The 13,783-nt window shown below is 42.5% G+C and overlaps 1 protein-coding gene across 1 annotated transcript in view; it reads right to left on the bottom strand.

The window, feature by feature from the left end:
- tspan33b (tetraspanin 33b) overlaps positions 1-13,783 on the bottom strand; it is a 49,957-nt gene that overhangs the window by 3,721 nt on the left and 32,453 nt on the right. Inside the window, exons 5-7 of the mRNA XM_074677588.1 lie at positions 9,184-9,279; positions 8,714-8,842; positions 971-1,132 (exon numbers count right to left, since the gene is read on the bottom strand). Of these exons, the coding sequence (XP_074533689.1) occupies positions 971-1,132; positions 8,714-8,842; positions 9,184-9,279 (387 nt within the window). The remainder of the gene's footprint in view (positions 1-970; positions 1,133-8,713; positions 8,843-9,183; positions 9,280-13,783) is intronic.

Below are 13,783 nucleotides of genomic sequence, written 5' to 3'. Positions count from 1 at the left end.
CGTGCAGGGAAGTTGTTGGAAGCCCTGAGATTGATGTTTGGACGTGTGTTACTCCAGGAAAGGTGCGTGGTCCTGATTGATGAAATGTCACTCAGACTTTTTTTCTTTCTGCAGTCAAGTCCAAACACACCACGTGGTTCTGACTGTGAGGGAGCAGGGCCCCGTCGATATGTTGATTTCTGCACGCTCAGTCTGGTCAGCCGCCAGTTGATGCAAGTATCGACTCTTGTTTTGTGTGAGAGAGCTTATTTGAGATAAGACTCGAGTCATTTTACCCAGCAGATATCTGAGGTAGCCTGTCGACAGAGCGTGTTAGGGATGGGTACCGAATTAGGTATTTTTACAGGTACTGACCAAATTCTGTCAAAAGTACTGGGTACCGATTTATGTAAAATCAAATGGTGCCATGTTTAGGTACCTAAATGCATCCTTGTGACTGTGAGAGAGTGGAAGAGCAGGAGATTTTCCATGCTGGACATTAATACAGCATTTTTTTTTTTTTTAAATTTAATAACAGGCGAGCATTCAAACAACCTATCATACATGGCAATATAGTAACATAACATCAAATAAGAAAACATAACAAAAAACAAACAAACAAAACAAAACAAAAAAATACTACAAGACAAAATTAGAAAAAAAAAAAGGATTTCTTCAAATATTCAAGAAATATATTTACAATAGCATCACAAGATAACAAAATAGCATAGCATCACCCTATAACATACGGCAGAGCAACATATTAACACGGCATTACAATGTTACATACCAAGGAATAAATATGTTAAATTGAAAAGAATTATACTTTATCATTGAACAAATTTATATTTTTTTACCACATAAACACAAAAGAGTACCGAAAATTAGTGCCGCTGAGTACCGGTACCGATTGCCAGGTACCGAGCATTGGTACCGTATTGTTTCAAATGTGAAAGGTACCCATCCCTAGTGCGTGTATGTGTGAGGTTACCTGAGGTAAAGCCAGACCCAGGGCCAGGGCCCCCACCAGCAACAGATGAGACTCGATCCACATCACTGCTCTGTCTGCACAGCCCACCGGGTAGATCACCTTGTTTGCCTCCAGGTAGTTTTGCGTTTGAACCCCAAAACCACACATGGTGTTAATCACTGCCTGTGCAACAGAAGGAGGACAGATAACCTTTAATCTCTTTTTTGTCTTGTCTATTAAACCTGAAACACTGCCGTCAGCATTCGAAGGGTCACAGCCTGATATTTCATGTCAATTTTCCTGCTGTGCATGAGAGAGACATCAGTTATTGTGACAGCTGAGGAAGCCTGTTGACCGTAAAAGCTCCAGAGAAAAGCAAACTACAAGCTGGAGAAGCAGCAGTGTGTATTTGATGTAAGAAGAAAGCCTGCTCAGTCCCTGAAGCACTCCTGCAGTTACCGGCTCCAAACAGCAGGGTGCAGCACTGCATTAGCTCTTCCACTTTTTAATTAATTGATTTTCCGACCATGAAGAAAGGTTGCTGTGATCTGTTTTCCGTGTAGCATGATGTTAAATCAATATTAGTGTGATGGATGTACATGCACTCTTTAGTTTTCTGTCTTCACACAAACTAGAAGGAATGGTCCTCAGTGGCCTGGGAGCTGCTCTGCTGTCTCTGCAGAGGCTAGATGAGCATTTTGTTGGAGTCTCCGTGGGAGTGCAACTGTAATATTCATGCATGGGGACGGCATTTGCATATATACTGTTTGGGTTCTCGCATGCCTTTATATTTGCATATATTCTGTGTGTTATTTATGAACAGGCGGCTGTGTGGGTTGATTCTTCGTAAACAAAACGCCATAAAAACCTTCATGAAAAGTGGCTTTATACAGGTGAATGCTCTCTGCAGGCACTGTTTCAAAGGTTGGTTAATTTCACCGCATATCAGCATCATTATATCCCAATTTGTTAGCCTGACCTTGGATGCACTTTGTCTGGCTTAATTTGAGAGACCGCTCCCCTGGATTATTATATAATTCAGTGCTTTTTTTAGATGCAAATCACCTCATTGAGACAGCCTCGCAACAGTCTTATATGCAGGCTGTATCATCCCCTAAAGGGAGGAAGTGGTTGGTCATTATCAGTCCAGTCTGCAAACAACAGCTCGCTTTGCCCGTGGGAGGGGAAGTAACACCAGCAGCACTTTATACCTGCAGATTCAGACATGTTGGTGCTGCCCTCAGGCAAAGACAAAAATAGCTGCAGCTGTTTTGACACAACTGTGTACTTAGTCAGTGTCAAAATCAGGAAAATACAGTTTGTCACTGTCTAGGAACTCTGGCTTCATAACAGCATCTATAGATTATTTATGGTGTGGTAAGTTGCAAAGACAATTTTAGCTTTGAGATGGGATTTTGTTTTGTTTTCCTGTTTGTTTTTTACAGCATAAATTCAATCAAACTTTCACAGGCACTAAAACCTTAACCATCATGTCAGGAAAATGTCTACCCCTCTGTAAGAGCATTTCAGCCTCTGGGAATGTGACTTGAGAACCAGGGAGTAACTAGTTCAAGTCCTGGTTAAGCTATAGTACAGGGGTTGGGCCCACTGCTGCAGAAGCACCAGTTTGCCCTGACTCTGACATCTCTCCATGGATGTTTGTTTGCGTTCTGTTTGGGGCCTGGGTGTTTTTTGGGCTATGTGAAAACAGCCATGACCTGCCATAGTCAGAGAATCTTTTTGATGATGATGATGTTAGTGTAACTCACTTCCTTTCCTGCTTAATCTGCCCATGGGAAATGATGCCTCACACCCTCTTCATCTGGCAAAAACAGGACAGTTGTGTACCTACCTGCTGTAACCTGTCGGAGCAGGGATGCAGCTGGATGCAGCAGATCCAGTGTAAGTTTACATGTTTGCCTGAATATAAACAGATCTGATCCGGCTTAGTGACGGGACAGAGCCGGCCCAGAGACACACCTGGTGTGTCTTGGCCATCAAGTGACTTATTTAAATCCTTCTCTGGATTTCTCACCTAAACTTGTCTGTATCTGGGACTTTCATTTCCCATTCTCACAGACAAGACACATCAGCTTATTGTGACTTGTGTGTTCCATCTTATAATGCTTGTATTGGAAGCATTAACTTAAAGATACTTTGAAGAGGATCTGTTTTTGGTGGACTGCCTCGCCACCTTCTGGCACTTTCATGAAAACATGGCTTTTAACTAGGTGTGTGTTTGTTTTGGAACAAATTTTCTTTGTTCAAGATGACTTTTTACAGGATCCAATGCGCCAAGGTAAGGTTTTTATCAGTGCAGTAACGTAACTCTACAGTTTGAAGCGTGACATCAAGGAAACATTTGTAGCAGCCGGCTTTGTGTAGTGCTGTCGGAAGCCCATGAGCTCCAACATATCTGTAGGCTAACGTGACAACAAGGAAACACTGTCAGTTTGTTTGTAATTTAGTAACTGTTTATATTTAGCTCAGCTGAAGTCCGGTGCTCTAAGACATGTCTGTAATGTGTAACGTTAGTGAATCCTGGTTATGTCCTGCCAGTCATCTACCAATCAGAGCCAACGTAACCTCACTCTTCATTTTATTGATAGACTCTCAAGTTTGAACAGACCACTGCAGAATAACTGCTGACTGTGGGTTGGAGTCAACATTAGTTGACTCCAACCCACAGTCAGCAGTTAAGCTCCTGAGTTAGCCTTTAGCTCAGGCCCTATCTCTCTGCTGTCTTGAGCTAATGTTTGTTATGATTTGGCGCTATACAAATAAAGATTGATTGATTGATTGATTTTTCTTTCTTCTCCTCTTCTGTCCTTTTTCTGTCTGACAGTTAGGCTCCAGTGTCCACCATCACTACAAAATTAATCACAGATATCGTTTTCAGCAGAGAAAAACACAGATCTCTCTTCTCTCTGCTAAATTTAGTCAGTCGCTGTGGTGTTGTCATAGAGACCTAGACGCCCTATAAATCAATTCCCAATTGGGAAGCTACAAAGTAGCATTTTGAAATAACTGATATTGGCACTGATAATCTCATCTGAAAGTGAGGGCATATATCCAGAAGGGAGACTTTTCAATCTCACTTTCAAACTCCTCACAGCCTCTTTAACCTTTTAGAGAGCTGTTGTAACAGAGGACACCGTGTGGTTTGTCTGTTAGGAGCAGAAGTTAAACTCCTAAGTGTCAAAGCCTTTAATCTCAAACTAAAAGACCTGGGCTGTTTTCCAAACCACCCACTAAACTAGCCGTGATCTGAGGGTCTACTGTTTTGTTGAAACTTTGATATGTAGAGTTTAATATGTGATACAGAACAAAAACTTCACTCTGCTAAAAGTACCCAGATATCCTACTGATTTTGGAAATAACTGCTAACGCTGTTCATCTTCTGTTCATCCTCTTTTTATTGCAGGTGGCACTTAGTTTTAGGAGCATTACTGCCACCTACTGGGGCGAGTCGACATTACATCTCCAATACTGCAGCACAAATGTTAGACGGAACGAGAGAAAAGTGAAGGTATGCCAACGAAACACCAGTAATCTTTCCCCCTCTAGTCATAAAAGAAAATAAACCTATGTCACATAACAGATGAACAGTCATACAACGTTCAAAATCAACAGGCAGTATGCAGTAGGTGCCTGATACAGGCTACATTTCCATGAAGTATGTGGTAGGTGGTTTGGAAAACAGCCCCTGTTTGTCCTTGTTGTCTGACTCATTCAGGTTTCAGCTCTGAACCTTCAAACGCATATTTGTGCTTCTTTAAAACCTTTGCTGAGACATTCTTTTGAAACATCTTTCCATCACAAACTGAATGTTGCTTTCTGGCATTGAACTGAACTCTGCGTGTCTTTGAAGCTACTTCATCAGCTGCAGTTTTTGATTAGGCTCCACCTGTCACACACACAGCACCTCTGAACACTTCCCAGGTCTTACTCAGATGGGGTGCATGTGTGCAGAGGGATGGTGAAGTCTGTTAACTTCATGCAGACTCTCATTCTAGCCCCTCTGGTAAAAAGAGATTGCATGAAGCCAGGAAGAACACATGTTAATGAAGCTGTTAATAGTTTGGAGCCCTCACCACAAACAAATGACCTCCTGCTGTGGGGGGCGTGTGTGAAGTGCAGGACCAAGCAGAAAGCTCCTGTGTTCATAACATGAGGCTAGAAGCACTTAGGGCACAGTCACAGTCAGGCACGCTTCACCCCTGATTCCCCACAAAAAAGCAGTCTCCAGTGCCGGGTCCACAGCGAGCTTCAAGTCTGAAGATCCTGTACTACAACCCACCAACGGACACAAGACCCTGCATGGTCCACCAGATCCCTAAAGGCCAACTTCCAGCAAGTAGTCTGGTTTGGATCAGTACAGTTTGGTACGGATTGGATTGGTAAAGCCTGATCCTGTTTGCATTTCCACAACCAACTGTGCCTTCTGTGTAAGTGGTATGCCGATAGCTGCGTCAGTTATGTTGTGACGCCATAGCAGCACTACACAGTGTATTCGGCTAATAAATCCAGCAAAGAAGAAAAACACAACACAGTAAACAGTAGCTTTGTTTCAAGGCTAGTGCCTTGGAAAAAACAGCAACATTCAACCAATGAATGACCTGCAGTGTTGTGAAAAAAAGTAGGACGGTTTGTCTTGGTTATTTAGGCATCTGAGCTCTAGTTTCTTCTGTATTAATCAGTGGAAATGTAACAAAAAGCATGCCATACACTGTAAAAAAAACATACACTGTATATATATATATATATATATATTTATGGTAAAAAAAAAGCAGCAGTCTCACACAGACCCCTCATGATGACAAAAAACAATGGTGCCTGAACGTGGGTCACCAGGGCCTCCTCCTGGAGCCAGGCCTGGAGGTGGGGCTCGATGGCAAGCCCCTGGTGGCCAGTCCTGCACCCATGGGGCCTGGCCGCACACAGCCTGAAGAGGCTTGAGATAATGAGTGGTGCCAGGAGTAACCAGGTCTGAGGTTTTACAGTTCATCTTTACTGAGGAGAGGCTCATTATTGTGGTGGATTGTGTGGGAATAGCTCCATAGCGATCAAATAACCTTATGGTTGTACCTTCATTTTTCCTGAGTCTCTTTGCTGGTTTGCAGGGTAGTGGTAAGTTTTCAATTTTACAGCTGAAATACACCAGATGTATCTGCAGTGTGTCTCTGTTTTGTCACAGCAAACTGATCAGAAGTCAATGGGTCAGCTTACACCGGATCCATTCTGTTGAGGTCTGTCTGCGTGGCTGGTCTATTAAGTCACAGATAATACACAGCCATCCTATTTTTGACGGACGCAGAGCTGTGACGCATAAATTCAGTCAGCAGGACAGGAAGTCATGACCAAAATCTACCTAAAAAGACCCAGTGACTTTCAAAATAAAACAAACCATGTCAAAATCTGTTTGTATTTTACTTTACGTTGATGATAAACAAACATAATGAGCAAAGCCAGACCAGAGGCGTATAGCACGAGCGCGGTCAACTTATCCACGGTAACTCACATCTATCCAGGATTGAGTAACCGTAACAAAGGAAATCAGGATAAATGATAGCACGGCGCAAGTTATCAACACAGTAACTCAACCCAGGATTGTCTCATCAAGAGCCGTGAACGCGCACGTAAAAGAGGAGGGCTCAGAGGCAGCTGACCAATCACAATCATAAGCGACTAAGAAAGCTTCGTACTTCACCATAATGCAGCAATACAAGGAGGAGAGAAGCAATAACTCAGTAAGGGGGAACACGGTAGCAGCGGCCAACCACAGGCAAAATGCATGACAACGCATAGTGGACTGTGTAAATGTTACTCATCAGTGGCTCAGTATTATAGTGATCACACTTCTAAATCTCATAAAATAATAAATGCTACTGTGCAAATGACTTGCGTGTATTCCAATTATCATGTCATTCTCCCAGATGTAATCCTTCTGGAGTCAGAAGAACATGGGAGCAGATCAAAAACAAAAACAAGAACATCATCACGTCTGATAAGTCTGTTTCAAGCAGTGGAGATTGCTCTAAAACTACAAGAGAAGCTCAGCTTCCCCTAAAATGTTCCCAAAAAAGTGGTGATATGTTCTGCTGTGTGTACATTTCATTGACAGAATCTGAGCTAGAGTTCCTTCATCTTTTGTTCAGAATCAGCTCCTATCACAGGTAACTGGCTCCACCTCCTTCTCATTCATCCTGGGAACGCTATGAATTCGTCCATAAGTTACGTGAGGGCAGCAGCCACTTGATGCACAACGCGGGATGCCGTAAACTTGCTCAGTCGCTCCACATCCCTGACAGAGTACATGGAGCTGCCCGTGGCAAAGAATCGCAGGGCGATGCACAATGTCTGTGGGACAGTCAGTGCACCGCTCCTGCGGGTTGCACGGGCAATGTACGGCTCTAATATTTCACAGGGGTAGAGTAGTCCGGGCCGTCAGAACTTATACCTCTCATACAGCGAATTGACACTTTGATCAAGTGGATCTGATCGATCTTTAAACACCCTTTCTCTTCTTAAAGCTCTTCTTACAACTTGTACGCCTCTGTCCAGCGGGTTTGGGAGAAAAGGGCAGGCCATTGTTTCTGAAAAGCCGATTGGCCAGTGGGAGGGTCTTTTTATTGGATCAGATTCGACCTCCAACTTATCCTGCTCCAGAGCAGGATAGCCGTTCAGAGTCGGTCACCATGGTGATCTACTCTGATAAAAATGGAACCAGCTTCGTGCTATCAGTAATCAAGAGTTAACGCTGAAGTTATCTCGCTAAGACACTAATCCTGCTTCGTCATATAGGCCTCAGGAGTCAACAGGTTTGAGGTTTTACAGCAGATTTTTGTTGTGACTGCGTTTGTAGCCATGAGTGAGGAGGGAACGCTGTGGATATGAGACCCAGCTCTACTTTAAAATGTGATTCAATTTAGCTGTTCAGATGTGCTTCAACTTTTTATTGTAATGTTTATACAATTCAGAAGGCAAATTTAATGATTAGACCTTCAGTTATGAGTAAGTAAACTTGTGTTTTACAGTGATATGCAACATTTTGAAACATTACTGAATGTTTGAATCTGTAACAAATAAACATCAGGTTTATTTGATTAAAGAAAATTATTGGAATGATTTTCCATAATGTTGAGTTAAATTAACTTAAGCTTCATAAATCATTACTTTTTTTTGTTTTTAAGGTAACCAGTTTAGAAGCATTTTTCAAGTAAACTCAACTTATCTGGGTTTACAGTGTGGTCAGGTTACAAACTTGTCAGCCCTCCCTCGTATTAGAGGCATGAGAGCTAAATAAGGCCTTTCTAAGACCATTAAATGAACTCTCATGGGGAGTCTTTATCCATCTTTCATACAGGTTGTGAAGTCCTGAAAGGATCCAGCAGATATCAGGAGTTCATGTGTGAGGGGAGCTTCAGTTTGTCCACACAGGAGAGATCAGCCGTAGGTGGAGTGGCACTGGAGATTTGTTGTGTGATCCTTGACTTAGCTCTGCACATGTAACTACTGTGTCCTTGATCCAGAAACTGAACCACAGTTGGTTCATGAAGTCTGTGTCAGCAGTGAATGAGCGATGTGTGAATGACTAACAGAGAATAATGGAAAAAACAGATCCTGAGCAAGATGTCAGCCTGAACAGAAGCTTCCATCAGAGCATGAATGTGGTAAATATTGTGAAGTGTTGGGTAGTTTGAGTGGATGTGAGACTAGAAGAGCTTTATTTTAATGCAGTCCTTCACCAGTAGAAGCACTCACCTCTCCGGGAACAGGAGTGCAGCAGGAGTAGGGCACAGCACAGCGCTCAGAGCTGGGGTTCTCATGAGTACAATTAAAGTACAGGTTCCAGGACCAGTCAGTGTAGTTGTTCCACCCACAGCACTTGAACTGAGAGAGAGCAGAGAGAGGAGGGCACAGGTGTATATTTAGAAACAGGCTCCTGCTCTGTGCTGTACATCCTGACAGTCTGGGCTGCTCCTGAGGGAAAACCCTCCTCTCGAGAGTGCCAGTGTGCGCAGATGGAAGAGGGATGTCACCTGAGGAGAGCCACAGAGCACAGGAAGTGGGACCTCTCATGTGGAAAACCCACACCCAGGCCAAATAATGGAGAGGAAACACACGGCTCTGTGGTTTCTTGGTTTAGTGCGTTCGATAAACCGCTGACTGTGATCAATTTTTGTGTGATATGACTGACTGCATACACAAGCAGCCACTGGAGTTGAGCGCACCTCTTTCTGGATGTAATCCATCAGGTTTTGCAGATCCAGGTCGTCCCTGTAGTGTGTGATGGCTTTCTTCACAAAGTTTCCCAAAGCGTCCCGAGTCTGAGAGAGAAGACACAGGGGAGGTTACACAAAGAGTAATGACTATCATATTAGCATAGCTATGCTCTAAAGAAATTAAATCAATTAAATATTAATAGCTCAATTAAAGCTGGCGGAGGTGAACTTATCTATAATGCCTCTGTATCCGAGCTCTCTCAGTTTGTGCTGCTCAGTTAATTACTCCAGCTACATGTGGGGAAAATGTTCCTTTCGTGAAACGACCTTAACGCAAACTCTGTGGAAACACTCACAGCGCACAGTTTGAGATGGTGAAAAATGAAAGAAGGAGACCATTTTTCAAGAATGATCCCACGATTTCCTGATCAATCACAGTTTTCTTTGGCTTTCTTCTCCTTTCATAACACTTTTTATTTTGATACACACAAACAATATTTATGAGCGTATTTTTGCACTTTTCTGCAGATGTATTTTTTATTATCGAAAATCCATCCAGAGACATATTTTAGCTTTTAGGCTATAGACGTTTTCATACGCAGCATTAGTCTCCTCATTGAATATTCTATGTCTCCCTCCATATAAACATAAATAATAGCAGGCATTGGGAGGACGTATAAAACCCTTTTGTTTTCATTGTACGAGCATCCTGCAGGACATATCTCAACAGAGCAGCTGGAAAGCCGGCCATGCTGCTGCAGTGTGATGACTGCAGGAGTGCAGCATAACAACAACAACATAATAATAATAAAACACATTCATGCCTCCGAGATCGATACACACGCTGCATGCTGAATAAGGAGCACACACAGCTTTTGTGCCATTTCAGCTGCAGCGGGTAACAGCGTCAACTGCACCATTTGTTATTCTGGCGTTGTAATCATCATCAGCTGAAGTACAGCTGAGTAAACAAAACGCAGATGAAATGAGAATGGATTATATTGATTTGTTTGAATAATCTGTGATGAAGATTTTGAACTTAATGAGGTTGATTCAGATGTAGATATTGTGTCGCGCTCTTTATAAAACACACCCCTCCTGTGTGTAAATGAGGTCTTGCATTGTTAATATTTACTTTTCTATTCTCTGTTATATAATTAGGTTTGAGAATCTCTTTAATGCAAATCTTCTTCTTTAAAAACAAGGAGGGCCTTGCTTACCCAGACTAAGTTCAGACGTAATTTATGCTAACGAAGCGCTGTATGCTAACAAGCTGCTGAACTTTGAATTTTTATTCAGCTTCAATTGAAGTCAAGTGAGCGCCTTGCTGAGGGCTGTCTGGATTGTTCTTGTTCCTGCGTGTTAGATCAGGTGATATTGATAAACACTACAAGCTGTAACACAATAGCCAGAACTCTTTATCCTGGAGTGGTTTTGCAAAAATGTGTTGGGGTATTTTCTGTGTCCCCCTTCTGTCTTCCCACGTGGTACAGTGTACTCTCGGGGCCCCAGAGCCCACCGTCACACCTCCCCATGTCATTAGCGGCAGAGTCTCCTTCAAGGGATCTGTTGAAATGGAACATTTGGTTCCACTTTGAAGTGCCGGAGCGTTTGAATCATTTAGCGAGGAAGGATGCTGGGAGGGTTGTTAAACTGCTCTGTTTAGCAGCAGGCAGTCCAAGCGCTGACAGAGAACACAGGGGAGAGGAGAGGTATCATCAGACACCAGGCACCTCGCCACCAGACATGCCGAGGCTGGCTGTTGTGCTTTTATTCCCGGCGGAGTCCTAATGGGATGTTACTGTAGGAGATAAGTGGAGGCTGGAGGGGAATTGTTCCCTTTACTGCAGCTTTCAAATCACTCACCAGGGTCGTAAACTCAGCTCAGATGTATGTACATTCATGCTCTCGCTGAGGGGTTACCTGTTGTCGGGGAGATTCTGGCACCTTTATGTACATAATTAGTCATAATCAGTACTCTGTTATGTATACTCCCCCTAAATGTTCTCTGTTTGAATATTCTTATTGCCTTGAGGAGTGTTCAGTCCCCACAGACTCACTGTATGACCAAGAGGAGGAACAAGATCACAGGAAACTTTGTGCACAATCAGCAGCTGCGAGTACAGTAAGTCAAAGCTGGACCAAAAAGAGTGTTTGATTTTTCCATCAGCCTTCAGTTTCTCACTCCGACACTCAGACTCCCTGACCTTGGCGGTAGTCTGAAAACAGACCAATACCGATCGTCTGACTGTTTGAAATTCTCGCCATTGCTTTGGGATTTTTTCTCTTTAATCATAAAAAAGGAAACGGTGGTCAAAGTAAAGAAAAGAAAAGCCAAGTTGTGAAAAATATAGGCTTCCTTTGAGCCTGAATCGAGGGTTTGTAATCTGCAGTAGATTATGGTCAGTGCAGACTCTGCTTGTTCAACAGATTTAACAATTTAAGAGGCTGTATAACACCATGGTTAAAATACACTGTGATGGTTTGTTCATCCTTTAAGACAGCAGTCTGAAACTCAAAAAGTGCCTTTGAGTATTCAATCTTGGCACAAAGAAGCAACTTCAGGTGTCCCACAAAAAGAGACAGAAAAGAGCAGTGAAGTGTTCGAACAACTGTACTTCTCAACATGAATTATTTCACATTCATATTTGGCTTCACATTTGGCCTTGTTTCCAACACTCAAAGGAACATCCACTGAAGAGAAAAATCATGAGGTTAATTATCAATCAGGTTAGACTCGTGACTGGGAACAAGCCAGAGAGGCTGAGTCTCTTAGGAGTAAGGATGGGAAGAGGTCCAGAACAGTGAGCAAATAACCTGACAATTTCAGAATAATGTTCTTCAGAGTAAAACAACAAAGAACTTGAAGATGCATCATCCACAGAGCATCACTAAAAGATTCAGATAATAAGGGAAAAGACTGAAATCTCATAGAGGGATGTGATCTTAAATCCCCTCAGGAGGTACTGCTTTAAAAACAGACATGACTCTATAGGGGAGGTCACGGCATGGGCCCCAAACTAGGGATGTCCCGATCATGTTTTTTTGCTCCCGATCCGATTTTTTTTATTTTGAGTACCTGCCAATCCCGATATTTCCCAATCTGATCTTTCAGCAATGCATTAAGAAAAAAGAAAAGAAAAAAACTCCTACAAGTTGCCCTTTAAAATTTTTTTTATGTGATTTAAATAAAAGTATCATTCTAGCCAACATGGATGTAGCTTTTTTTCTCCACTTAGTGCAGCATTGGATCAACAAAATAAAAATAAAGCTTCTCAGTGGTGCACCACAAGATAACCTTGTATGTGTGTGACAATAAGGTTGCAATTTCTTGTTTGCAATTTTGTTGTACTTGTTATAATGACAAATGAAGTTCTATTCTAAAATGAATGATGATGTGCTATTATACACATTTTAATTAAAAACAAGAACTAAGGCCTCAGGCTTTTTCTGATTTCCTCCCCCCTGATCTCTGATCATTAAAAAATGCCCCGATCAGCCCCGATTCTGATCACATGATTGGATTGGGACATCCCTACCCCAAATACCTTTAAATAATGTTTCCTGTGAACAATTTGTAGCTCCATCCACAGTCAAGCCTTAAAACTAAAGCATATTCATAATTGATTGAAAGCTGTGTTAACCAATGTGAGCCACTACAGAGACCAAGTGGGGGGACACGACAATCTGCCTCAAACAACACAAGACTCTGTCCTGTTTTGGACTTGACCCATATGTAACCCAGGTAATAACACCATATCTTTGCCTTCTCTATATATCTCCCTACTTGAAATTTTGCGGAGTTTATGAGCAAGATGATCACGTGTACATGTTGACCAATCAATGTTGCAGTCTGAGGTGACTTCACACGGTTACGTGGTTGGCATCGGGTGCCAATATTAAGTGTAGCACACTAGTTGAATGGAGTTAGAGCAGGGAAATGCATGTCTAAACAGAGCTACATGAGACTTCTACCCTGGCCGACTGTTGAGGAAAATAAGCCGCGTTAGTGGTTGTGGACGACTGGCCAGGGTTGTAATTTCACTGATGGTGAGCTGAAAAGAGCCTGTCAGACCAAAGGAAAAGACTGGTGGAGAGCTGCTCCCCTCCTGCCAGGCCAGTAGGGGGCCTTTTGTAACCTGACAAACTCATACCCCATTCACTTTAACCACGGCCCCTGCAACATACACTTCCCCTATCAACTGTATTTCTCATCATAACTACTTTCCCTTGAACTCAATGCAAACCCAGACGTGGGTTTTGGTTCTGTTTCCCAATGGACTGTGGGAGGGTTGTTGGGGTGTACACTGAAAATAATATGCACTGTTTCACTGTATGTCATTGCTTTGTTAATACATGGTACCATCAACTGCAAATCTCAGTCTCTGGACCACTCCCTCTGTGAGGGACTCCTATTTTTTCTGATCTAGCCCGACTTTCATATCTTATATAGACATACATGATAGAGGTAAATAACACTTGGTAGTCCATACATCTAAAATATCAACACAGGTGCTACACATAGTTTCCAAAGACGGGTACGCAAAAGAAAATGATTTCCAAAATCAAATCTTTGATAAGAGAGAGAGACTTCTCATCTTGATGTTGG

Source organism: Halichoeres trimaculatus, unplaced genomic scaffold (assembly GCF_033239565.1).
Source record: "Halichoeres trimaculatus isolate MK-OKI-2021-1 unplaced genomic scaffold, fHalTri1.1 fHalTri1_scaffold_10, whole genome shotgun sequence".
NCBI classification, from domain to species: Eukaryota; Metazoa; Chordata; class Actinopteri; order Labriformes; family Labridae; genus Halichoeres; species Halichoeres trimaculatus.
This window is presented reverse-complemented; position numbering and strand designations above follow the sequence as displayed.